At 55.2% G+C, this 25,103-nt stretch overlaps 1 protein-coding gene across 1 annotated transcript; it reads right to left on the bottom strand.

Annotated features, from left to right (window-relative positions):
- Positions 1 to 436: 436 nt before the first annotated feature.
- On the bottom strand, positions 437 to 24,796 carry zzef1 (zinc finger, ZZ-type with EF hand domain 1). The gene is given in 55 exon segments (XM_067256845.1): positions 437 to 2,715; positions 3,676 to 3,747; positions 6,317 to 6,467; positions 7,050 to 7,215; positions 7,606 to 7,704; positions 7,807 to 7,975; positions 8,095 to 8,238; positions 8,505 to 8,864; positions 8,982 to 9,117; positions 9,255 to 9,355; positions 9,484 to 9,792; positions 9,911 to 10,140; positions 10,325 to 10,457; positions 10,813 to 10,987; positions 11,087 to 11,367; positions 11,476 to 11,639; positions 11,738 to 11,945; positions 12,039 to 12,211; positions 12,341 to 12,603; positions 12,760 to 12,925; positions 13,216 to 13,354; positions 13,632 to 13,764; positions 13,968 to 14,129; positions 14,309 to 14,428; positions 14,564 to 14,728; positions 14,881 to 14,969; positions 14,971 to 15,395; positions 15,506 to 15,596; positions 15,697 to 15,776; positions 15,882 to 16,119; positions 16,209 to 16,351; positions 16,496 to 16,697; positions 16,807 to 16,888; positions 16,982 to 17,151; positions 17,297 to 17,419; positions 17,535 to 17,656; positions 17,991 to 18,153; positions 18,339 to 18,453; positions 18,564 to 18,634; positions 18,742 to 18,875; positions 18,974 to 19,224; positions 19,357 to 19,448; positions 19,569 to 19,787; positions 20,050 to 20,155; positions 20,368 to 20,513; positions 20,663 to 20,754; positions 20,913 to 21,011; positions 21,210 to 21,388; positions 21,611 to 21,727; positions 21,854 to 22,064; positions 22,265 to 22,464; positions 22,614 to 22,797; positions 22,975 to 23,169; positions 23,355 to 23,499; positions 24,328 to 24,796. Coding segments are annotated over 55 exon segments (9,198 nt in total). The 5' UTR covers positions 24,742 to 24,796; the 3' UTR covers positions 437 to 2,634.
- Between the last annotated feature and the right edge of the window lie 307 nt (positions 24,797 to 25,103).

Raw genomic sequence — 25,103 nt, 5'->3', positions numbered from 1 at the left:
GTATCGCACGGCATCGTCAATATGCAACGTGCGTGACAAGGGGTGAAAATGCTGTGCGACACAACGCAAAGCGAGACAGGTGGTCACCCTACCTGCATCCCCTGCTAGGTTAGGGTTCTCTCTCTCAGCTTGACAGAGTGAGAGAGTAGAGGGTTTGGGTGAGCAGGAGTGGGTGAGGGGGGGGGGGGGGAGAGAGCTGACTCACCCCGATGTGGGTGCTACGCTGTGCAGCGCTGAATCATCCCTGAATAATCCCTGACTCTTATTCAATGTTTCCTCCATTTGATGGCGTTATCGCCCCGGGCGATGATCATTTCCATCATCACCAGTGTCCCTCAGACAAGGGTCCCTGCAGGAGGAGGAGTCCTGCTGATGTCATCCTCAGTCCTAGACCAGGCATCAATACACATGAGAAAAGGGACCAGAAACATTCAAGCATCAAATAGTTTTTTTAATTAAAAATGGATTACAATTCAACCCAAGCAGTACGTTTTCTCCCCCTCCCCTTCTCCCCAATGTGCCACGCATACAAAATAAAAAAAATCGAAGTGTCTAGCCTTCAAGTGACAATATATTAGAATTCTTATTTGTAAGGGGGGTCGATATGAAAGAATCTTCTGCATTATTCCTATGTGCAATTAGCAGTATTCACAGCTATGTACATTCAAACCTAGGTCAGTTTCAAATAACAAATCAACAACTGAAAGGAACCAAAAAAAACAACCTTAAAAAGTAAAAAGATAGAAAAAAGCTCAAATCAAACAATATATTTCTCTTTTAAAAATATAATTAATGAAGACTTTCGATAATATGAGTTAAACAATGATTGCTTCATTTTTAACCGTAGGCACATTGTAGATACGTGAGGCGCTGTTGAGCTGGATTCCGAGGGGGAGAGGTCCAAGTGGGCTGGCCAGAACACTCACACACCCATCATGGCTGACGCATGTGTAAACAAAACTACTGGAGACTGACTGTGTCACCGTCAGCTAGCGCCCAGAGGCTTTAACCCTCGTCCAGGTGCAGGACCTTTACAAGGCAAGCTGCTCCACTCTGGACGTTTCCCTTCCTCTCCTGGGACACGGGGCCACCGCATGGTGACACGTTTGTTGGGCCCAGAACACGCTCCGGAAGAGAGACGTCACACACATTTCATGTTTTGACAAAAAGGGTTTCTTTGGCATTCACCAACATCGTTCCTATTTAAAGTCACACGCAAAACTTTCTAAACTGAAAAAAAAACTGAAACTCTGAAAACGCCCCGTCACTATGCTCAATACCGCAATAGAATCGTCAAACCAATCTGGAGAAGCTGATTTAAAATAAGGGCTTTTGTGGCTTCATCTCTACGATCGTTCCGATAGGTCATCACAAAGGAACAAATGAATAAAACCATCCAACTGAAAGACAAGAAATAAGAATCTTTGGAACTCAAATTAAATCCAACTGTGTTGAAACATTCGCTGATGAGAACAAATTGCACTCGAGAAAGCTTATATTTATCTGGACACCCTGGCAACTGGCTTATTTACATATCACTTCATCAATTTGTCACATTGAAACATTACTGTTTAGAAGGTGAGGTGATATTCCGTACTTGCTATTCAAAAGTGAAGTGCTGAAACAGGATTGTGTGTGTTCTGTACAATCATCTTACTGTGTGTGTACAGTACAATCATTAATAACACAAGCTCAAATCTTTCCAATCCATAATCAAAGCCAGAATGCGCAGACACAACAATGTAGAACCAGGTCACACAGACCAATCTTTCCATACAAGGACTGGACACATTACTGGTCATCATAGCAATGGTGACGGTCAGACAAAGTACAAGAGTTAAGTTTCTCTACGGACTGTAAACACCATGCCTGTCCACTGTGATAGTTTACAAATGTGAACAGTACATTTTATAGGCGGTGTGTTTTGTGTCATAAAGATCTAGTGCTGATTGTTCCAGATGAACCTCTCGAACGTTTGAGAGAAAAAGAGAGCACAGTGTCTGTTTCTCCCGTATACCGGAGCGGGATGTGGAGAGAGAAGGGGAGGCTCAGCGAGATGGAAGGTCACAGCTCTCAGAGAGTAATGAGGCTCCTGTGTTCTGGACTGTATATTCTTAGGCTGCTCTACATGTCCACAGAGAGACAGGCAAGTAGGCAAGGTGACCTGCTTTCACTGTGATCGATTGTCTAAACCAAGGTGGCTTTTGTTTAGGGGAGAAAAACACCCAAAAAGAATAGAAAATAGAGCTTCCCTCTCCTTCCCTCCCTCCCTGCCTCGCTCCCTCCCTCCAAAAAGTGGCTAATTTGGCACACTTCCTTTAGCACAGGGGCTGCAGCGTCTTGAAATAAAAAATGAACTCCTGAAAATAAAGACACCCCGCCAGCTGTCCCTGTCTGTTAAATGCACATGCTGATCCACTGGATTCCCCCCTAAGGCAAAATGACTGAGACGGGATACGAGGCGCTGTTGAGAACCGTGTTCTCTTGAAGAACTGTGAGAAGATTGAGAGAGGTCAAAGGGGTTCCTCCTGTAGAAAAACAGTCCAGAGTGGTCTTCTTTGTTTTTGGTTCCCTCCTCTCGCTCTCTCTCCAACGCGGTCTTGTCCTCCTCCTGCGTTCACCTCCGTCCCTCCTTCAGGGAGACATGTTGAGCAGCGTGGTGGATTTATTGGGGTAACTGATAGCCAGGCTTATGGCTGCAATGTTCTTCAGAGCCTGTGTAATAAAAGAAAACAGAAAGTGAGTGAATAAGAGGGAGCAGGAGCCATAGAAATAGAGAGACAGACAAAGGGAGAGACGGAGAGAGAGAGAAATAGAGAGGGAAGAAATGAGAAAACATCAAAAGAAAAGATGTTCTATCGAGTCTTAGGGGACCTATTCATTTTTCATGTCAGGCTGAAAACACACGTAGACAGTGATCACTGGCCACTGTCCTGTACAGAGGCCCAGAGGAGTGGCTATCCCCCCCAGCCTTGCATAAGGTCTGTGGTGCCAGGTACAGCCCTCCGCTGACATTAGTATGTACATCATGCCTCCCACTCCTGACTCTCTGCCGCAGTCTCTCCATCTTCTCTCCCGCTCTCTCTCTCTTTCTCTCTCCCCCCGCCACCAGCTGACATCACGATGCTGGTTTACCCAGCCGGCCAGGCACCATAATGGGCAGTAATTACTAAACACATTAGTCCTGATCACGGCCCACACACTGTGCCCCGCGAGGGGGAGGGGGCAGGGGGGGGGGTGTTGTGAGCAGCTATGTGATTCACTGTTCCGGGGGGGGAGCCAAGACTACTGGCACAGAGGGAGATCTCAACTATAGGTGAACTGCTCTTGAATGCAGGAGTAGGCCGTCGTAGGGAATGTTCATCGAGTGTTGTTGTGATTGTGTTGCGGCATATCCCGCCTACGCGGTGAAGTGCTTCTCCAGGCTGCAAGCCAGAACCCACATGTCAGCCCATCAAACCATCCGGGCCACGCTACGCTTGGTCTGAGACACCCTTCCTGGTGTGAGGCTTAAGAGTTAGGATTCGGAGACGGCCTCAGAACATCTCGACACACAACGACGCAGACGAGAAGTAGCCTAACCTCTTGGTCTAGCCTACCTACACACAGGTCTGGATTTGATTTCTAGGTTGCGGTTCAGCAGAGAGGAGCTAGGAGGCTTCCGGAAGCTCTTACCAGGACAGTGTGGTTGACAAGCTGCTCGTTGGTGGTCATGGCCTGCAGGTACTCCTGGAGGATGCCCTGCTCCTGGAAAACACACCGCACACACACACACACACACACACACACATCTGGTCAATACACTGCATGGACATGGGGTGGCGGGCATGAGGTAGAAGTTAGCTTTCAAGTGCGTGTGGCTCGTATGGAAAAGGTGTGCTGCGCCACGTTCAGAGACTTGACAGAAGTGTCCTTACACCGCGTAGGCACGCTACCTCGCCGCTTTTCCCTTCCATCTGCGAGGCACGTCGGAAAGGGCTTCCAGAGGAACGTGGTCTCGAAAATCCACACATTTACAAACAAATCAGGCGGATCTTCAGCGCCCCCGAGGCACGTCTGAGAGAAAAGCCCCCGGCGGCGTCCGCCAAAAGGGGAGTTTTGGAGGACGTAGATAAGAGTAAATAGAGCCCAAATGGGCCGTGACGTTCCAAATGCAGCTCTGGCGGTGTGGGGAGACACAGGCCAGATCTTCCTGCCTCCATCCATCACCCCACGCCCGCCTGTTTATGCTCCAGAACATCCTCCCACAATTTGTTCGGCCGACAGCGCGTGACGTTTCCCCCCTCACACTGTACATCTCAGGATATGAGCGCCTTCGTATAAATTCATCCCCTTGATGAATACGAAATAGCTTTCGGAGAGGCTCTTTCGTATAGCGCTGCGTACACAGCCGTCATCTACATTTTCACCCTGTAATGCTCAAGCCTGGAATGACTCGGCTATGACGATGGTCTTTTGAAGTCCTACTGGGTTGTAATGCGAGTATGACGGAGGTGGCCCCCGGCAGCAGTAGCAGTGTTAATATGGAACTGTGAACAAAGCTGGGTGTCGTCACTTTGGTGTGGGCTAGCTTGAATGTCAACACGACATGAGCTACTAAGCATATTCAGCGCTCAGCCTTATTTTTAGTGCCGAGGTGATGACGGGCGTTACGCCTTCACAGCTAGCTCCCTCTGCGTAGCGAGGACGCACACTGTGCGAGGCCATTCGGAGGCAACCGATTACCCGGCTGTAGACCATTTCCTCTGAGGTCTTCGAACTCCACGCGGATGTAAACACAAACAATTGACTTGTTTTCGTTTGAAACTCGACACGACCGTTTCCCACCAACCGCTAGAGTGCGACAGGGGCGGGGCCGTAGAGTCAGAGCCTAGCGGCAACACACTTCCTGTTCAGCAACTGTCACATTCCTTTGTTTACTCGTATTATTCTGCACTGTTCCACCAGCTGGTGGCCTTGGGTGGCCTTGGGATCCCAACCACTGGCCAGGACACACAGGTATGTCAGGTGAGCAGCTCCAGAGCATGCATGGTCTTCTGTTCCCTGACGACTCACGCAGCAGGTGTGACACACACACGCACACACACACACACACACACACACACAAACACACACCTCTGTCATGCCCCTCCTCTCTCTACTCTCTCAACACCTCCCTCCCCGGTGAGGAGAGGGAGGGTGACTCAGCGCTAAAAAGGCAGCAAACACATTTGGATCCCGCGAAAGTCTTCGTTTGCTCTGTGGGATGACAAGGTGGCCGGCCATCGAGGATCCACTGCGTCTTCTCAGTGTGTGTGTGTGTGTGTGTGTTACTCCGTGTGTGTGTGTATTTGTGTGAGTGTGTTTCTACGTGCGTGTCACTTTGTGGAGGCCATCTCAGGCTACCTCATTGGTATGCTAAGCCTGTGACAGTGCTGCAGTGGAGAGCTGCTACTGCCCCCTAGTGGTCTGCCGATGCAAACTGCAGCTCCCTGACAACAATGTCCTCCAGGTGGAGAGAAAGTCAAACCAGGGGTGGCGAGGAGAGTGGTTATGAGCGTAGCTGGTCACCGCTCTCCAGCCTGCACCTCCAGCCTGACCAACTGACCTCACAGACACGGAACACAGGCTCATCTCAGACACACACACTCCCTGGATGCATATGCAATGGATAACTCAAGACAGGTGAACAGCTGGCATCACACACACACACTCAGAGGTGGGCCACTCTATCTTCCTCCCCATCATCAACCCAGGGAGGGTGGCAGTGTGACAGCGCGGGGCTGTGACAGATGGCAGGCCTGGTACCTGGGCCAGGGCCCTGCAGGTGGGCCAGGACACACACACACACACACACACACACACACACACACACACACACACACACACACACACACACACACACACACACACACACACACACACACACACACACACACACACACACACACACACACACACACACACACACACACACACACACACACACACACACACACACACACACACACACACACACACACACACACACACACACACACACACACACACACACACACACACACACAGACTAGGTCTACACTGCCTGACTGAGCTACCTTACTGAGTACCCGATTGAGCTACCAGTGGATGGACTCCGAGCTGTTCATATCTATGTAAGCGGTCAACAGTGTTGCGCGAAGCTGAGCGTGTATCTGTATGCGAGTGTGCGGGCGTGTATATGTTTGTGAGAGACACACCCGAGTGTACTTGTGAGTGTGTTGGTGAGGTGGGTGGCAGAGTGTGTGTGTGTGTGTATATCTGAGTGTTTATGTGTGTGAGAGAGAGGCCCACTCACCACTGCCCGGGCCTCGGCAATGAAGAACAGCTCAGTGAGGGCTCTGTGGAGGGGCAGCAGCACGGTGATGCTGGTGGGGTCCTGGCTCAGACCGCTCTCCATGGACATGAAGAGCTGCCACAGGGGCTTCAGCAGGGCCAGCTCACAGCCCCTACACACACACACACACACACGAAGGACACATTAAGAGGCACACTTTGAATGTTGAGGACAGTCTGTGTTTCCAGTGATGCGACTGCCTGACGTCGTGCGTTTCATCGGTGATGTCACGGCGACGGGACAGGGCGAGGCCGCACGGAAACCATGCAAATGCCCGCCCCCCCCCAACAGATACGTGGCCTGGGCTCTCCATGGAAACTATCGGGACATGAAACCTATCTGGAACCTTCATGCAAATCAGGGGCGTGCGTGTTGGAGCTCCGCAGCCGAGCGGCAGACAGCCTGGGCAGAGGCACTTGAGGACTCGCTCTCGGAGCATCCCAGGACGTTCACCAGCTCTAGGAGCTTAAGTTTAGCTCTCTAATGAACAGGTACTGTATATGTCCACATCGGTGGATGTGATGATTTATTAGTGGGGCCGGACTTTGAGTCCGGTGTGTTACTGTAAGAGTTTCTTCTAAACTAGGCCAGACAGCAACCTGCCACTCTATGAGCCCTGAGCGAATGACAGAATGAGGTGAGTGTGTGTGTGTGTGTGTGTGAGTGTGTGTGTGAGTAAAAGGTGGGGCCTCACTTTTGTGACTGACACTGAAGAAGGCGCAGCAGCAAATGGATGGCTTTCAAACGCTGGTTTCCTGTCTGGCGGCAGGCCACGCCCACCTGCCACTCCCAGATATCGGCCAACGGGAGATGCCCGAGGACTTGGTCGTCGGCCAGCATCTGTTTCAGGATCTCGAAACCTGTTCGACCGTGAGAGGAGGGCAGAGAAAAACAGCCGTGTCCAGTATAGGGAATCACAATCACAGGACAACACGCTTCCTGTAACACAGAGATGGGGAGTCTCCCTGGGGGACTTGGCTCTGGGCTCACGAGGAGAGACACCTGGGGGATATCCACAGCGGTGTGTACCGCCGCCGTCTCCTTCCCCTTCATCAGCGGGGCCTCTGAGGCAGCCGGCCTCCCGCTGGAACGGGCTCCCGTTAGAGAAGTCCAAACCACATGTGACAGGTGCACAGCTGCTCCCCCGGGCCGCTCCCACCGGTCATCAGTCACACTCCTCCAGCGCTGCCAGGACGGGGTGTGTGTGTGTGGGGGTGTGTGTGTGTGTGTGGGTGTATTTATAGACAGACCTGTCTGGAAGCGGCCCCTGTGGCCTCCGGTCACGGTGAACTTGTAGCCCCACTCGGTGTTGCTCATGTCGGAGATGAATCTGTAGTGGAGGGTGTCCCCTGCAAACACAAACGCCCCACGTCACACTGAGGATATGGAACACCCCCTCTCCCACCCCTCGCATGACTCGGAGGTAACAGCTCTCTCCCCACAGCCCTTACCGGGGATCTCGAAGTCGGACCACTTGTGAGGAGAGCCGCTGAAGTTGTGGAGGTCCTGGAGGAAGTCGCTGCTGCTGGCCATGACCAGCTCGTCGCAGCCGTCCTCCGTGTAGCAGCGCGAGTCGAACTTCACGGACAGGTAGATGGCCCCAGGGATGTGCACCTTGTCCTACACAAAGTAGAGAGAGGACCCACGGTCACGTCACGGCCCTCGCAGGCGTCGACGACTCAAACGAGGGAGTCGCACGTCACGTTTCGAAATGGCCCTGGAGGCCCACGGCGACCCACCTCAAAGTTGGTGTTGTTGTCGTAGGGGTGTTTGGACTCGCGGACCTGCACGGCCATGCCCGGCTCCTCCATGAACTGGCAGGCTGTCAGCGACAGGCTTCCCAGCATGCCCTGGCTGCAGCCCTTCAGCACCTTCTGCAGGATCTGGAAAGATCAAGCGGAGGCTGTTAACAAGCTGTTGGAAGCGTCAACACATACTGCCTGCACAAGCCCGTGTGGGCGCACACATACAGGCAGGTATCCACATATTCAGAGAACCAGATATCCAGCCAGCCAAGCTTCCAGCCAACCTGCTTCTGCAGCCCGACACCCCAGCCCCTCCCAGCCCTCCTCACCCCCCCCCCCCCCCCAGCCCCCCCAGCCCCTCCCAGCCCTCCTCACCCCCCCCCCCCCCCCCCAGCCCCCCTCACCCTCTCCCAGAGCAGCTTCTCCTCCAGCTGCATCAACATGTCCAGGATGTAGGCCATGTGCGAGGCGCCGCTCAGCTCCAGGGCCTCCTCGCTCAGCGCCGCGCCCTGGGGCCAGTCGGCCAGCAGCGAGGCCAGCACGTGGCGGGCGTACAGCGTGGCGATGGCCTGGTTGACCTTCACCAGGTACTGGCGCACGGCGCGGTTGCTGCGCGCGTCCAGCTCCTTGTGGAGCAGGGCGGAGCTCTTGGTGCGGCGCTGCTTGGCGTAGCTGAGCTGCAGGTCGCTCTCGGAGTTGGTGATGAGCTTCTGGGTCACCACGTTGGTCTCCTCCGTGGCCTTCTCACAGTGGCTGGGCTTGGACTGGCAGGGAGAGAGAGAGGACAGGATGAAGCTCGCTCTCTCACAGGCTCCCTGCCCCCCCCCCCCCCCGACAGTGTGTGTTTACATCCCGGTCCTGAGGGCCGGGAGGCAGCTTACCACGCAGGGCACCACGATCATGTCCGTGTCCACAGCCTTGGTGCTCTTCTCCTCCGAGCGCGGCCGCCTGGCCGGCTGCCACTTCTGGGCCAGCGCGCGGATGGTCTCGTCCGTCTTGATCACGTCGCCGTCGAACCTGGGGGTCAAACGAAGCCGGCGGTGAGAACGCGCCCTCTCCGCTCTACCTCCCCTCCTTCCCTGACCCCCCCCCCCCCCCCCCCCCAGCCACCCCCCCTCCACACACACCCCCAGGGGCATCGGACCACGCCTCACCTCTTCTGCACCTCCAGGAAGAACGAGTCGGTCCTCTTCATCTGGAGCTCGTACATGGCGCGCAGGATGTGCAGAGGGGCGTTCAAAGCATCGTGGGTAATCTGCGACGAAAAACAAAAAAAACAAAAAACACAGATGACGAACACAACTAGGATCAAACGGATTCACGCGAGCGAGGTCTCTTGACAGTCGTGTTGGGCGCCCGCGCACGGGGCTGTCCTCTCCTGACCTGGAAGCAGAGCTTGGTCTCCTCGTCCAGCCCCTCCAGGGGGTCGGGCCGGTTGGGGTCGGGGTCGTCCGTGCAGCAGCTGGAGTGGTCCGAGTCGTGCTCCTTGTCCGGCTCCCTCTCCTCGCGCTCAGAGTCCTGGGCCATGGAGTGGATCTCCCTCTTGGACGAGTACAGCATGATGGAGAGGATCTCCAGGTCGCGGAGCAGCCACAGCTTGCTGAAGCCCGTGCCCTTGCTGCACTTCCTAACCAGCAGCTGGGTCAGCCCAGACTGCTGGATGGCCTCCTGGGTCTGCTCCACGCCATGCTTCTACACAGGGGAGGAGGTGGACAGTGTCACACAGTATGCCGAGTTACATACTTCCAAACTGGGTGGGATATGAGTGCCGTTTGGCCCTATCCAGGTGGTGTCTGGGTGAGGTGCGTACCTTGAGGGTGTTGTAGAGGCCCTTGAGGGCCAGGGAGAGGACCCAGCTGGCCTCCACAGCCTCGGGGGCGTTGAAGTCCAGGCCGCTCTGCAGCAGGTGGCTGATGATGGAGGTGAAGTTGGTGAGGTAGCGTCTGAGCTGGGTCTGGGGCGCGCCCTGGGCCTCGGCCTGGTCTGGGGGGACGGCTGCGGTGATGGAGTCCTGGGGCTGGATCAACTGGTAGTCCTTCACTGTAGGGAGAGCGGGGGTTTAACGTCGCAGAGCTGGAATAAGCTGTCGACTCAGTGGACAGCACTAGGGTTGCAACATTGGTCGTTCTCTCTCTATTAAAAAAACACATTGTGTGTTCTGCTATTTGGAGCGTTCACTTCAGCATGGCTGTGGCGAGCGCATACGGAGCCCTCCTCCTCTCACCCGTCTTCCTCTTGCGCGTCTTGACGTCCACCACGGCCGCATGGTTCTTCTCCGTGAAGTGCTTGAGCAGGATCATGTGGTGCTGCTCGTTGGCGTTGTCTATGAACACTGACTGGGTGCCCATACACAGCACCTGAGACAGGAGGAGGCAGAGGAACACAGTCAGTCTGGCAGTACAGACATTTAGTCATTTTAGCAGACGCTCTTATCCAGAGCGACTTACAGTAAGTACAGGGACATTCCCCCTGAGGCAAGTAGGGTGAAGTGCCTTGCCCAAGGACACGTCAGTTTGCACAGCCGGGAATCGAACTAGCAACCTTCAGATTACTAGCCCGATTCCCTAACCGCTCAGCCACCTGACTCCCTGACACAGCCATACAGACAGACACAGACAGACACAGACAGACATAAAGGCAGACACAGAGACAGACAGTGACCGACAGGCCACGGTGTGGTGATCTCCCGGCGTTCCTGCCTGATGGCCGTACCTCTGGGAAGCCCACCAGCACCAGAAGGGTGAAGAGGTTGGTGCGTTTCAGTGTGTGCGGCAGCTGCTGGATACAGTGGTCGGTGAAGGCGGCGATGACCACGCTCCACTCTGGACAGGCGTTCAGGCTCCGCAGGATGTCAGCCACTGAGCATGCCCAGTCCAGGCCGATACGACTACACCCGAAGAGGAGAGAGAGGCAAAACACCACTGATCAGGCCTTGTTACGGCCTCAAGCGCTGTACATTCTAAACCCCCAGCTTCCGTGGCGGTACCTGTCCAAGCACACGGCCCCCAGGCAGAAGAGCAGCTGGGTGGTCTTCCAGCCGGGCGTGTCGGCGGCCGTCCCCTCCCCCTGGGCGAGCAGCTCGTACTTGTCGGCCAGGGCCTCGGTGACGGCGGCGTCCGCCTCCAGGGGCGGGATCCGCAGCATCAGCTGCCCCAGCAGGCCCAGGGTCAGGTGGTAGGTCTCGTCGAGGCAGCCCGCGTTGGAGATGACCACTCTGAAGAGCTGGGGGAGGATGGGACTCAGGCTGGACAGGGACAGGGTCGCGGCCTGTAGGGGGGGGGGGGGGGGCGCAAGGCATCAGTAAGCATCAGCGACGTTGAAACGAGAGACGCCCGACTTCACACAGATCTTAGGGGTCCACGCCGGATGGTTTACCGGTTTGGCAGGGGGCAACATGGCCGCCAGCAGCCCCAGGATCCTCTCCCTGGAGCACTCTGCAAACACGTGCTCCTGGAGGGGCCCCTTGGCCAGCTTCTCATCCCTCTCCTTCACGTCCACGCAGGCCGGGGAGGCCACGGTGTCAGAGCCGGACTCTGGAGCTGAGGGGGGAATGACACACGGGTTAGCTTCATGGGAATCTCAGCTCGGGGGGTCTTGTTTACGTTTTTTTTTTTTACGCAGTCCCCGGTTCTCTCACCTCTGACCACAGGAGAGAGGGTTCCCTCGCTGGACACAGACGGGGTCTGGCTCAGGCTGGAGGAGTCCAGGGTGTCCTGGGTCACCAGCCTCTTCTTCCCCTCCGTGGGAGAGGACAACTCCACACCAGCAGGGGGCGACTCCACCTTCTTCTCGTTATTCTCCTTCCCTCGCTTCTCGTCCCGATTCTCCTTCCCTCGCTTTTTACTCTATCGCACAGACAGGGAGGAAGACGAGGACTCGTGAGCTGGGAGTACTGAGCGTGTGCAGTTGGTACCGTTTGTCTGGGTGCAGTAGCTCACCCTGTCCCTAGGGGGCGGCGGGGAGCAGGTGGCAGCGGTGCTCAGAGGCAGAGAGGAAGTGTCGGTGGTGGTGCTGAGCTCCTGGGAGGACTCCGGCGAGGCGGGGCACAGCTCGCTCTCGGACGCCGACTCGTTGGAGGACAGGAGGGACAGCAGGGCAGAGGAACGCAGGGCTGGGTGTGGTCACAGAAACGACAGGTTGACTGAAACGTGCTAGGGTGGCCCCTAGTGGACCCAAGGTGCACTGCGGGGACATTCACATTTTCATTCTAATTCTTTTTATTTTTTATTTAAACACCCACCTTTACCCGTCTGTCCCTTCAGCAGGCACTCTGTGATGAGCTGGGAGCAGCGTGACTGCAGGACGGAGGCCTGGGTGAGGCTGGCGGCCTCTAGGGGCTGCCCCTGCTGCTGGCAGTCGCTGCTCAGGTCCGAGGTGTACAGGGCCAGGGCAGCAAACAGCAGCCAGGAGTAGTTGTGGATGTAGGGCTGGATGAGGCGGTGGCGGTCACTGATGCGGATGGTCACCATGGGGTAGACTGTGATGCGGTGGGTGGGGAGGTGACTGGACCACAGAACGACCAAGAAAACATGTCAGTCTGGTGAAACCCTACCCCACCTATTTGACGGCAGGTCAGTTCAAATCCCCCCCCCCCCCCATTTAAGCCATTTTCTAGACAAGCGCCTGCTAATAGACCCAGTATGTTTAGCAGCGCGTCACCTGTCGGGGTACTTCTTGGCGTGGTAGCACCCGAAGCACAAGTCGAAGTCCTCGCACACGTTACAGTTGATCCTGCTGCCCACGATCAGGCCCTGGCAGTGGTCGCATGCGTACTCCATGTTCACCATCTCATGGTCGTCCTCGTGGCCCTCCGGCTTGGCCCCACCTGGGTGGAGCAGGAGACACGCAGGAGGACACGGGGGGGTCAGCGCACAGGACACAGGGAGGGGAAGCAAATGTGTGGGGTCAGTTGGCTAAGCGGTTAGGGAATCGGCCTATTAATCAGAAGGTTGCCGGTTCGATTCCGGCCGTGCAAAATGACGTTGTGTCCTTGGGCGAGGCACTTCACCCTACTTGCCTCGGGGGGAATGTCCCTGTACTTACTGTAAGTCGCTCTGGATAAGAGCGTCTCCTATATGACTAAATGTAAATGAGTGTGTGTGTGTGCTGTCTCACTGAGGAAGCAGGTCTTGCACAGGTCCATGTCCATGCACTGCAGGCAGCGGTAGCGGTGCCAGGGCGCCATCCTCTCGCAGCCGTCGCAGGAGATGACCACGTTGAGGAGGTCACAGTAGCGCGCGATGAACATGTGCATCTGTGGACACCAAGGGGTCGGCGTGAGAAACGCTCCTGTCACGAGCCGTCTCCGGCAGGGTTTCCCATTTGAACGTTGGGACTTAAGGCGACGTGTAAATATTTGGCCCACGAGTCCTGCTCCCTTTATCCCCAAATCCAAAAGATCCTGGTTCACCGCGTGTCAAATATTGACTCAAACAAGCAGATATTTATCATCAGCACACATCCTATCTCCACGTGCGCTGGACTGGGAGGGCCGCGTTAAAGGTGGAGTTGGAGAGGCCGCTGTACGTTACCTTCCTCCGGTCCTCCATGGAGCCCTCCTCGTCGATCTTGTCGTACCACTTCTCGAACATGCCGTCCACGCACTCGTCCATCCAGTCCCGGTTCTTCTTGTAGTCGGTGATCTCGTCCTCCTCCGTCCACTGACTGAAACACAAACACATCCCAGACATGATCGCTGTTGTCTTGACCCACGACCTGGCGTCTGACTCGTATTTACTAGAGAGAGAGAGAGAGAGAGAAGAGAGAAAAGCTGGGAAGAGGAGGAGAAGAGTCCTCCGGTCCACCAGGTGGTGCCATCCTGTGTGTGTGTGTGTGTGTGTGTGGGGGGGGGGGGGGGGGCTCAGTACCTGATGGCGATGTCGTGCACGCTGATGTTGTCCTGGGACATGTTGAGCAGGAGGTCGGGCAGTTTGATCTGCTGGAACAGGGCCAGGTCCTGCACCTCCCAGCTCATGTCCAGCAGGTGCAGCAGGCACGTCTGGACGCACGACAGGGCGGGCAGTAGGGCCCTGGGGACGACAGCGGGTAGGGGAAAGAGACCGGGTTAAAGAGCACTGTCCCATTTACTTCATCAACGAAACAGAAACATGGCTTCAAAAGGGATATAACATTGTTGAAATTGGGAAAGCCAGTGAATGACGAGAGGCTGCCAGAGAAGGTGTTCAGAAGGAAGGGGGCGTCGGCGTACTTCTCGTGGAGACCGCTGAAGCCCTGGACGGCCTCCACCAGCATGAGCACCAGGCGGTGGTAGGACCTCCGCACCTCCTCTCTCAGCTCCTGGCCACTGCCCGACAGCTGGGAGAAATAACTGAACGGAGAGAAGGAAACCTGGAGTCAGCGTCTGTCAGGAACACGGAGGGCGCGGAGGACGACGGGACACGGTCGTACGGGAAACATGGCGAACTACGGATCGTTCCGGATTCGCTCGCGGCGCCGACGTTACCTGGTGAAGTCTTTCTGACAGGCCAGCAGCTCCTGTAGGAACAGAATGCAGGGGGCCTGGAAGAGGTGGGGTTTTCCCAGGGACAGTAAACACTGCTGCACCGTCTCCAGCACCTTGCACACGCTCAGAGCCTGGGCTTTGTTGAGGGACAGCGTCTGGAGAACACTGCAGAAGAAGATTCTATTTGTTATTTTTGACTAAATTACAGGTAAAACTAGAAATAATTAAAAGACTTCTCATCCATGCCCAAACAAATGGGATTAGGGAAGGTGAGATGATGTAGGTGAAGTGTGATTGGACAGGGGGCAGCTGCACACCTAGCGGTGGTGAGTGTCTGGGCCTTCATGAAGTGGAGGACGTGCTTGAGTACGGTGAAGCGCTCCCTGACTGAGGGGGGGGGGGAGAGGCTCCTCCACCGAGCGGAAGGAGAGCAGGCGCAGGCGGCCGCGGCTGAAGGGGACCCTGCGGGCGAAGGTGGAGGGCGAGGCGGGCTCCCCTTGCTGGGAGGACAGGCTCTCGGTGGAACCCCTGAGGCCCAGGCTGTTGGGGCCGGACCCCGCGTCGGAGGTTGTGGAGACCTGGGTCTGGACCCTGGGGGCCTGGGCCTGGTCTTGGTCTGCCGCTCTGGGCTCACTGGCCACCTCGGGGCCCGCTGCCTGGGCCTGGGGCCCCACAGGAGGGCTGGGCTGGAAGTCTCCCTCTGATATGGAGCCAGAGCGGAGGAGAGGAGTCACGCTGCCCTCTGCAGGCCTGAGCCAGTCACTGTCCCGCCCTGCTGCTCCGCTGGGGGTGAACCGGAACAGCAACAGGCTCTTCTCTATGCAGACCTCAGCTACAGCACGACAAGGGGGAGAGAAACACGGGGGAGAAATGACGAGCTGCACACTGAGAGCCGATTCTCCATGTTTCTGGGCATCAGGGACGCCAGTGGTCGTTACTCACCCAGAGACTCCATGGTCACTTCCCCCTGGCCATCGTTCCTCTCTTCCGGAACGTTCATTTTGCTCACCAGGTACCTCTGCTTCATCTCAAGCTGCAGAGCACACACACACGGTGTGAGCAACAACCCCGTGGTATTGCACCAAAACCAGGACATTCAGAGGTCGAACATAAAACACATTGACGACACTCACCATCCACGTTTTGATGCCTTCAGCCAGGGAGTACACCTGAACAAACTCGTCATTCAGACAGGACTGTCCGCCCTGGGTCACTACTCACAAAGGTGACAAGGAGAAAAGGAAGTATGATGTAAATTCTGATGAAACACTACCATTGAGTGAATGCCAAGCATAGAGTACTGTCATATAATATTTACCGTAGGTCCTGAGGGCATGGTGCAGGGCTGGTGTGTGGTAAACCATGGCTGCCCAGATAGCGTTCACTGCCTGGTCCACCTTTGATCCCCCGCCTATCTCGTTCCTCACCGGCTGTTTCTTGCACGCCAGCATGAGGGACTTCATCAGCTCCGTCCTGCTGTCTGTTGCATCCTGGGACGGATTCCAGCGGGCGTAGTCCTCCAGGAAGCAAACAAAGTCTGCAGCCTGCCAGGACTTCTGCTGAGGGCAGCAGACGGGCATTAGAGTTTCCCGGACATCGATTATGTCTGCATCCAGCTGGCTCAGTGCCTAAACTGTGGTCCTACCGCGTCAGGTTGGGCGTTGGGGAGGGCAGGGGTCCCTTCCTTGGGTCGGCTGCAGAGTCCGTGTCGAAACACAGGCTTCCAGAGAGGAGAGGACAGGACATGGGCCATCTTCCCTGAAGGGAGCTCCTTTATACTGCGAATCTCTGAAAGGACAAGAGCGCATCGTGACCTTCCAGCTCACAGCACCCCGACAGGACTTGAGAAAGACATGAAGTCTGGGCTACCATTAGGGTCGATCAAGTGGAGAGTAGCTCCAGGTTGGGAGGACGGGAGGGGTCCTGACTCACCGTGGGGGGATTTGAGGGCCATGGTCCTGGAGGCCAGGCGTCCCATGAGCCTGGCCACCAGGAGCTGCAGGTCGGACATCCAGGACACGGTGATGTCGGGCAGGCCGTGGGCGACCACGGTGAACTTGTAGCCCCACTCGTTATTACTGCTGTCGGAGTGGAAGAGGAACTGGAGCTGGGGTCCCGCTTCGAACGTCACCTTCTGTAGGGCCGACACACCACAGCGGGCGTCAGGAAAAAACGGGGGGGAAAAAAACGTCTGCGTCTGAACAGCCGTTTCCCCTTTTTGCGACGCCGCCATCGTCTCCTACCTTGGGCCATTTCTCGGTCCCAACCTTCATGTCGTAGCGGACCTTCCCCCCTCGCGCGTCTGTGAACTCCAGGTAGTCGTACCTGCCAGACACACCACAGGACGGGTCAGTGACAAAGACATGGTTTTCGGCGGGTTCTTTAAGCGGGACCTCGGTCGGTCGCCGCCCCCCTCACCTCTTCTCCGTCTCGCAGCGCTCGTCAAACTCCAGCTCGAAGGAGGTGGCCCCGGGGCAGGCGAAGATGGTGGTCTCGTGGCGGCTGTTCTCGTAGTTGTGGGTGGACTCCATGTTCCAGGTTCTCAGGACCACGGGCTGCTGAGGCTGCTGACAGCTCTCCAGGTCCACCTGACAGGAACGCAGAAGAGAACAGCTCAACGCCGCGGTTCCTTTAGGATACAGACTAAACCACCAATCAGATCCACAAATCCACTTGCATTGCAGGGTTAATTACGATAATCCCGCGATCCCGTTTGGCGCGGGGCGGACTGACCTTGGAGAAGATGTCTCCCGTGTCGCTGGACAGGTGCTTGAGCAGCTCCACCAGGGTAGAGAAGTTCCGGAGCAGGGTGGAGTGAGGGATGTCCAGGGAGCACAGCTCCAGCAGGAAGATCATCTGCAGGGCAGCGGGGTTAGCATTAGCATCGAGGCTAAGCCGACGTGCTGGTTTAAGCACGCTAGCGGTGGGGGAGGGGGGAGGGGTAGGGTGGGGGCAGAAAGTGGGAGGTTACCAGCTGTCTGGTGGTGATGGCCAGGATGGATCTGCTCAGCTTCTCCGTGATCTCGGCCCCGCTGTGGCGCTCGAGAAGGCCGCCCAGCACGGCTTTGGCGCTGCCCAGGAACTGACTCACGTCTGGGGGAGGAGGAGAGGAGACTTCCACTGCCTGATCGTTCGTTTGCTGAAGCCCTTCGGCTCGATTGGTCACGTGACAAAAGGCATTATTGACGTGTATTTCACACCCTCAACATGTAGGCTGGCGTTAAGCACCATTCTCTCGTCACATATTTCAGTCGCAACTCGTGACACGTGTCAAGCATAATCTGCTTGTTAAATATTCCGATCTGAACTCGACGGACTTTAAAAAACCCTGAGTTTACAGTAACAAGCTTGGATGAGTCACAGCCGGGAGGAGACCAGGACAAAGGCCAAGCGTGGTTGCTGTGGGTGCGGTGTGGTGGTGACTCACACTTGACGAGGATGTCCCGGGCCAGGTCTGAGGCGGTGCTGGCGGAGCCTGCTTTGAGCTGCAGGAAACACCAGGAGAGTAGGCTGCCCTGCAGCGCCCAGAACAGAGACAGCAGCACCGTCCGACTGGCCCCGCCTTTCACGTCCACCATCATCACCTCGCACTGGAGGAGGAGAGGGGAGGGGGGGGGGCAGGGAGAGAGAACACGGAGAGAGAGAGACGGCGACGGGGAAAGAGACAAGAGATTTAGAAAAGGAAGAGCATTGCCTCACTCAGAGTGCCTACATGTTGTGTGGTGACAGAGCGTGAGAGAGAGGCTGGGGGAGGGAGGGAGAGCTGGGGGCTGACCTCCCGCGTGGCCACCAGTAGCAGGGTCTCCATCACAGTCAGGATGGGGCTGATGTCGAAGTCTGCCGGGGCTCCTTTGGGGGGGAGCAGAAGCAGGCCGCTGGGATCCTGGTCGCTGCACGGGACAGGCAGCGGACGACAGCTCAACTACACACATTCTCAATGCCAATTTAGACTGATATCGGTATGTTCAATTACGTTTGTGTGTGTGTACATGTGCTTTACCTGAAGTAATTACATAAAGACTCAAACGTCAGCTTCACTGACTCCAGCTGGTCTTCCTCGGTGATGTTTTTCTGAAACGGTTTTAAATAACATTACGAAACAATAAAACCACAGACAGCGCACTCATGTTGTGAGGCTGAGTTGGCAACCGCGAATCTGGTTCCTTTCCCAGTCTCACCATCATGTTAAACAGTTTATCCCTCCTGCTGTGCTTGTCAGGGAAGAAGATGGCCGCCCCATTCAGAATAGCCTTCACTGCCTCCTTCCTCAGTGATTTCTCCACAGAGCCCTCCATCTTAGGACCGTCCACAACTGCTCAACAACAACAGAACAATGTTGACATTCGTTAAGGCCAATTAGCCAGCACTCTTGGTCCCTGTGGGCCCTAGATGTCAGAGAGAGTCCCTTACTGCTGCAGAGGTGAGTGTAGAGCTCCCACACGGCTCTGGAGGAGTCAGGGTCAGAGCTGCTGGATGTGGAGGCGCAGGCAGCTGCGGCTGGCTCCACCTCGGGCCCCTGGCCCTCCCCCTGGCCCTCCCCCTGGCCCTCCCCCGGGCCCTCCCCCGGGCCCCGGGACTCCGGAGGGCTGGGCAGGACCAGGAAACAGTTCTGCAGCAGCTGAAGCAGCAGAACTCTGCTCTTCATCACCTCTTCTCCCTCACTGACACAGACAGACAGACAGGGGTTAGAATGGGTGCGTTTTTGCCAGAAAGACAGCGGTCCGACTCATTGGGGTGGGGGAGGGGGGTCAGTGGTGATGAAGCAGAGTGTGTAGCCGTGGCAGGCGTCTTACATCTCCCTGAGTTTGTTGTAGAAGTTCCAGAACAGGGTCAGGTTGAGGCCACTGAAGTCCAGGAGGAACTTCTGCTTGAACAGGGACACATCCTACAGAGTCACAGACAGACAGGAGTCGTTACTTAGCCTTCCTAACGCTCCCCTACATGACCCCACACCAGCCTAGCATTGATACATCACTGAGACTAAGGCCTGAATCCTGGTGTTTACCATCTCCCGGGTGAGCTGCTGGATGAAGAAGAGGGTCTTCTTGAGCAGGGTGAGGCCCGTGACCGTGTCGCCCTCAGAGCCGTCTCCCTGGGGGGTCAGGTCATCCAGGTCGTCCAGCTTCTCCGCCCCCGGGCACAGGTAGCCGCTGAAGCTCACGGACTGCACGCCCAGGCGCTCGGCAGAGTCTTGCCTGGCACACAGGAACTTCACCATCAGGAACTACACACAGGGGGAGAGACAGGAAGTCAAGTCACGGTTTTACTGTTTATCAAGACAACGGGTATTTCATTTACTTCGGGTTGAGTAAAAGACTCAGAGATGTTTTTATTTCGCAAGTTAACCATCTAACTGTGATGGATAATGGATGAACAGCCAGAATGTGGGAGGATGAGTCAGGCAAATATGAATTTGAAAACAGACGGGTATAAAACCACAAGTGAGTCATATGAAACCGGAGAGGGCCTTGGCGATAAGCGCGCACCTTTGCAACGCGGCACTGCTGCAGTTTGATCTCCACATCGTTCCAGTCTTCCTCCAGCTCGAACCAGCCAATGGGCTCGTCCTCCGCCTGCGCCGGGATCCTCATGCTGCAGGGTCACATGACAGCAGAGGTGAGCTCATAGCCACGCGCCACTCATGTCTCACTGCCCACACACAGATCCCGCCTCCATAACACAAAGACCAGCAGCACTGGCCGTCTGCTAACTCCCCCCAACACACTCGACAGGAAACAGAATATAAACAGAATATAAACACAGCAGATGAACAATGAGCCTCACGTATCGGTCAACGTCCTTACTTGTCTTGTACAAATTCCTTATAGTCCTTGTAGTCCCACGAGTCAAACTTTTTAAACCGTTTGAAGTGCTTTTCAGCGTCAAAAGTGTCTCCTTCGTTGTAGGCAAACACAAGGCCGCATCTTGCTCCAATGGCTCCTTTTCGTACCTGTTATGACACAGACCAAGTGCAGAGGTGATAGTTACTGAATGGATGATACATCACTATGAACACACTACTGAGGGAGGGGTGTGTTCTCTGTGCTTTCATAGGTCAGGCTTTCACAGAACCAGGAAGTGAGTCGAAGACCAACTCACTTTGATCTTCATCTGAGTGACCTGGAAGGTGCTCTGGTCTTCTGTGGACAGGATCACACTGGCTCTCTTCCTGCCGCTCTCCGTCAGGAACCCTGCCGAGGAACACAAGGAGCGTCTGACGTCAACCGCATCTTCAAGAGGAATGAAACTCAATACCATGAGCCTAGGACCAATCGGAGGCCGAGTCGCATCCAGGTGAATGCACGGCACGCTCTCGGGAGAGAAGCGGAGAGGAGTGTTGCCAGTGTACCGTCTCCGGTGGAGGGTTCCGTCAGCATGTTCTCCGGCCCCGACTTCTCCTCTTTGCCTTTCACGTCGCAGGCCTGCAGGTGCAGCTGGAGCGCTTTCCCTGGAGGGGACGACAGAGGACACGCGTCTCAGCACGCCACCGACCATTCGCACAACACGGAGGAAGAGGATCGGACGGTCGACAGTTCCCCCCCCCCCCCCACTGAAACCAGCGTGTGGTCGTATTTCCTCGGTGAGATGACGGAGCTGTACACGGGGGGGGGGGGGGGGGGGGGGGGGGGGGGGGGGCTGCGGTTACCGTTGCGGTAGAACAGGCGTAGTCTGACGGAGGCCATGGAGGAGATGAGGGGGGAGGCTCTGTAGTCCGCCTGGAGGTGCACACTGATGCCAGACAGGGACTGGAGCACTTTGGCCACACTGCCCCTGGCCAGGGCAAAGGCCAGCAGGGTCAACTCAGCATCAGGGGTCACACAGCAGCTAGGGGAGGGGAACAAGAGGAGGGAACAGAGTGCATTTCAGATTCGGTGAACGCCTGCAAGTGCGTGGGCGTGCGCGTGTGTTCAAGTGAAAAGGAGGATAATGGTTTACACAATCACAGATGATAAGACCGCACTGGGGCAAAGTGCAAACGTTGCAAGTAGGTTACGCCAACTTAATAATGCCAGTGTGCTGACGCGAGGCCAGGAGAATGGGCCTTACTCAGCTATCCTGAGGAGAAAGCCGTCCACCTCCTCCAGGATGTTCATGGAGAAGAACTTGGGGAACTCGGTGGAAGATGGCGTCAGGGACAGCGGCGGCATGTGCTGTAAGGCTTTTCTACAGAACAGACAATCACAAGAAACTCACCGCGTCAGCACGGACGAAACAAAACCCCAACACGTCCTTAGAAAGCATGCGGGAGGTCGTCATCCGATTGGGTCGGGAGCTCAAGCGGGAACTCACTGTGTGCTCTGGAGGACGGTCTGGGCCAGGACAGGGTTGGTCTCCATGGAGGCCGTCACCAGGGAGGTGAGGAGGGACAGGTACCAGATGGCCGAGGCGTCGGACACAGACACCTCCTTGCTCTTGGTGATCTGGTAGCCCAGTGTCTTCAGGCCGTGGATGCGCGTGTCGCAGCCGTCGCTCAGGCAACGCTTGATGTTGATCTGGATGTCTGGGAGGTTAAAACAGACGCTAATGAAATGCTCCTCTTGAAAACGATCTGTTACTAACCGACAGGCCATTTCCATTCATTAGCAGATAAAAACGGCCAACCCCCCCCCCCCCCCTAAACTGTCTTCGTAGCCTTCCACAGACAACACAAACAAGCATTATCGAGGATTGGCAATGTGATCTCCAGGCAGGCAGACTCACAGGGGTGTGTGATGTTGGCGTTCTCCAGGAGGGCCACGTAGCCCGTCACGTTGCTGGGGATGCGGATGTCCCTGATCTCCTGCAGCGAGCGCCGGGTCTTGCCCACGGCCACGGACACCAGCTGGGGCATGTAGCTGTGGTCGTTGGAGGCCACGGAGATGGCCAGGCGCCTCAGGACCACGTCAGGCTTCATCTTCAACCTGGCCAGGGGGACCACATCACAACGTTAGCGTCTCACAACGGGCCCAGAGGGCATACTAGGAACGAGAGCAGAGGAAGAAAATCCTGTGGGGAAACAAACAGGACTGAGTGGACTCTGAAACAGTGAGAGGTTGGACCCGTCGCCCACCGTATCCAGTGGGAGCGTGCGCTTCCGTCCGACTGCCAGAACGACACCGTCTCCCCGTTCGTCATCTTGTAAATGTCGACCGCGTTCGACGAAGCCTCTATGAAGCTGTAGCACTGAGTGACCACCTTGACCTTGTCCACCTCCGGATCACGGTTCAACTCCGCTCTGTACTGGATGTCTAAATCTGACAGGAGGGAGGGGGGGGGGACAGGAAGACAAGCTGAAGGAGTTAGACACCGGGTACAAAAACTTGTGTAGGATTTCAGGACAGCCGTACTATTTGCCTACTATGTTATTCCATCACGCACAGCTGTGACATCTCCGACCATGCTTCTGTCAGGTCAAACCTATTTCTCCTCACCTTTCTCTTTCTGGAGGAGGAACTCCAGGAAGTCCTGCACCACGGTGGACCTCATGGTGCAGATGCTGTTGTAGCCCTCCAGCACGGGGAAGGGGATGGCACTGCTGGGGATACGATTCCTGTGGAGGAATTTCAGGATCTTTGAGGCGTGCGCCCCTAACCGATCTTTGGACTTGGAGAATATGTCGACAAATCCTGAACGAGAGACGAGGAGGGTTCTGTTAAGAGGGATCGCACAGCGAGAGAGCAGGAACTGGACGTGACCCTATGAAAAGGCCACATCCAAAGTGTCTGAATACCCTCCCAGAAGACAAGGCTTTCCCCCATTTACTCCCCCTCAGCGCAGCAGCAAAAGAGCCCGTCAAGGTCCGAGTTCCTACCTGGGGTAAGAGAGCAGGCCTGGAGTTGTCTGATCACATGACTCAGTTCTCCCTGCAGATTGGCTCCGTTGGAGTTCTTTAAAGCCATCAACATGTTCTCCACGTCCACAACACCATCTCCCTCGGCGTCAAACTGGCCAAAGGCCTGGTAAAGGGATACAACACATAATAAGAACTCTAACTCACAGTGGTACATTTGAGCATGCACCTCTATTCTCCTCAACACATCTCCCAAAGATGTGGGACAAAACAACATGCCTTGTGATTTATGGGTGAAACTGACAGAAACATACTCCATCAAAAGAACTTGGTGAGATGTTTGAATATATGCATTCTTATCGGTCAAACAATGTTTTTTTAATTTACTAAATGAGACAGAGGTAGAGCAGAGACTTATTGATAGGTAGAACTTGTGAAATGAGGTTCGAATTAGTTTCAGAGTTGTTTAAAGAGCTGAGGCATTCGACATCCAGCAAACATAGGCAGAGAATGTCATAAACCTTTAAAAGAGATGAAGGCGAGCAAACAGTCATTCATGACAGAGGTCTCATTCACTAACTACCGCATGACTTAACACAACACATGTTGCACACATGCGCAGTAAGAGCAGAGAGGACCCAAGTTTTGACACCTAAAGAATATCACACAAAAAATCACTAAGGTGGTAGTAAAGTATTCTTACTAAGTGGCGTGTTTGTTTGCTGTTGGCGTCATAGACACCTGTGTGAAATGAGAACTATGTCCTCCTTGTTGGTTCTGACTGTCTACACCATCCTTGACATTAAAACAATCGGCATGTGTAGGCTATACACCTAAACCTAAATGGAGGCCCAATGGCTATTCTAACCACTGAGATAAACACTTGCGGATTACATAATAAGCTATCGGTTGACATTCCAATCCCCTCAGTACAATAGTACAGACTCTCTGTTGGTCTGATTGAGTTGTCTTGTGGTCACAGTGATTCTTGTACCTCTTCGCACTCATCTCGCGGGGCGTCTCTGCTCTCCAGCATTTCGCAAAATTGTTCAACATTAACCGACTCCTCTCCCCGGCTCAGCCGGTCCTCTAGCCATCGTACCAAGACGCCCTCGTTCCCGGAAAGCACTGACTCTGGAATGGCGACCCCCGAATCGCTAATGCGGGCCGCAGCCTCTCTCAGTTTGACTTGTTCTAAAAGAACTCCAGGGGTGGGTGGTCCGCAGCCCGGCACTGGAGGGTTATTTGATCCTCTTCCACTTCTTCCTGAACCGGAGCCTCCACCACTTCCCACGCCGACGCCTGTGGCCGCAGAGGCCGGACTACCTTCCGCAAACCCCGGGCTTTCTGTTTCGACATCTTCCTCGTCACCACTACCAACTCCGCAGCCGCTCTCAGCGTTTCCCATAGTGTTCAGCGGCCTCGGGCTTTCCTATGATTCGCTGTGGCCCGATTGGAGTCAGTTTTGTTAGCGGGCTGGACAGGTCCACGGTCCTTTCCAACCAGACTCCTCTCGTTTGTTTCACGTTCACTACCGCATCGACGTACGGTGCGTGCAGTAAGGACTATCTTGCTACGTCATGCTGTCAGAAAGTTTAGAACAGAACGCCCACAAAACGTAAATGGCATAAGTTCTAATTATTTTAAATCACACATATTTTAATTGTAAACTTTTTTTTAAAAGAGAGGATAATTTATTTAGTGTTTCTTTTTTGTTCACTATTCTCTCTTCGCTACTAAAATCAAGTTAGTCACGTCACAGGCAGGATC

The sequence above is a fragment of the Osmerus mordax genome, chromosome 19, assembly GCF_038355195.1.
Source record: "Osmerus mordax isolate fOsmMor3 chromosome 19, fOsmMor3.pri, whole genome shotgun sequence".
NCBI lineage: Eukaryota > Metazoa > Chordata > Actinopteri > Osmeriformes > Osmeridae > Osmerus > Osmerus mordax.
This window is presented reverse-complemented; position numbering and strand designations above follow the sequence as displayed.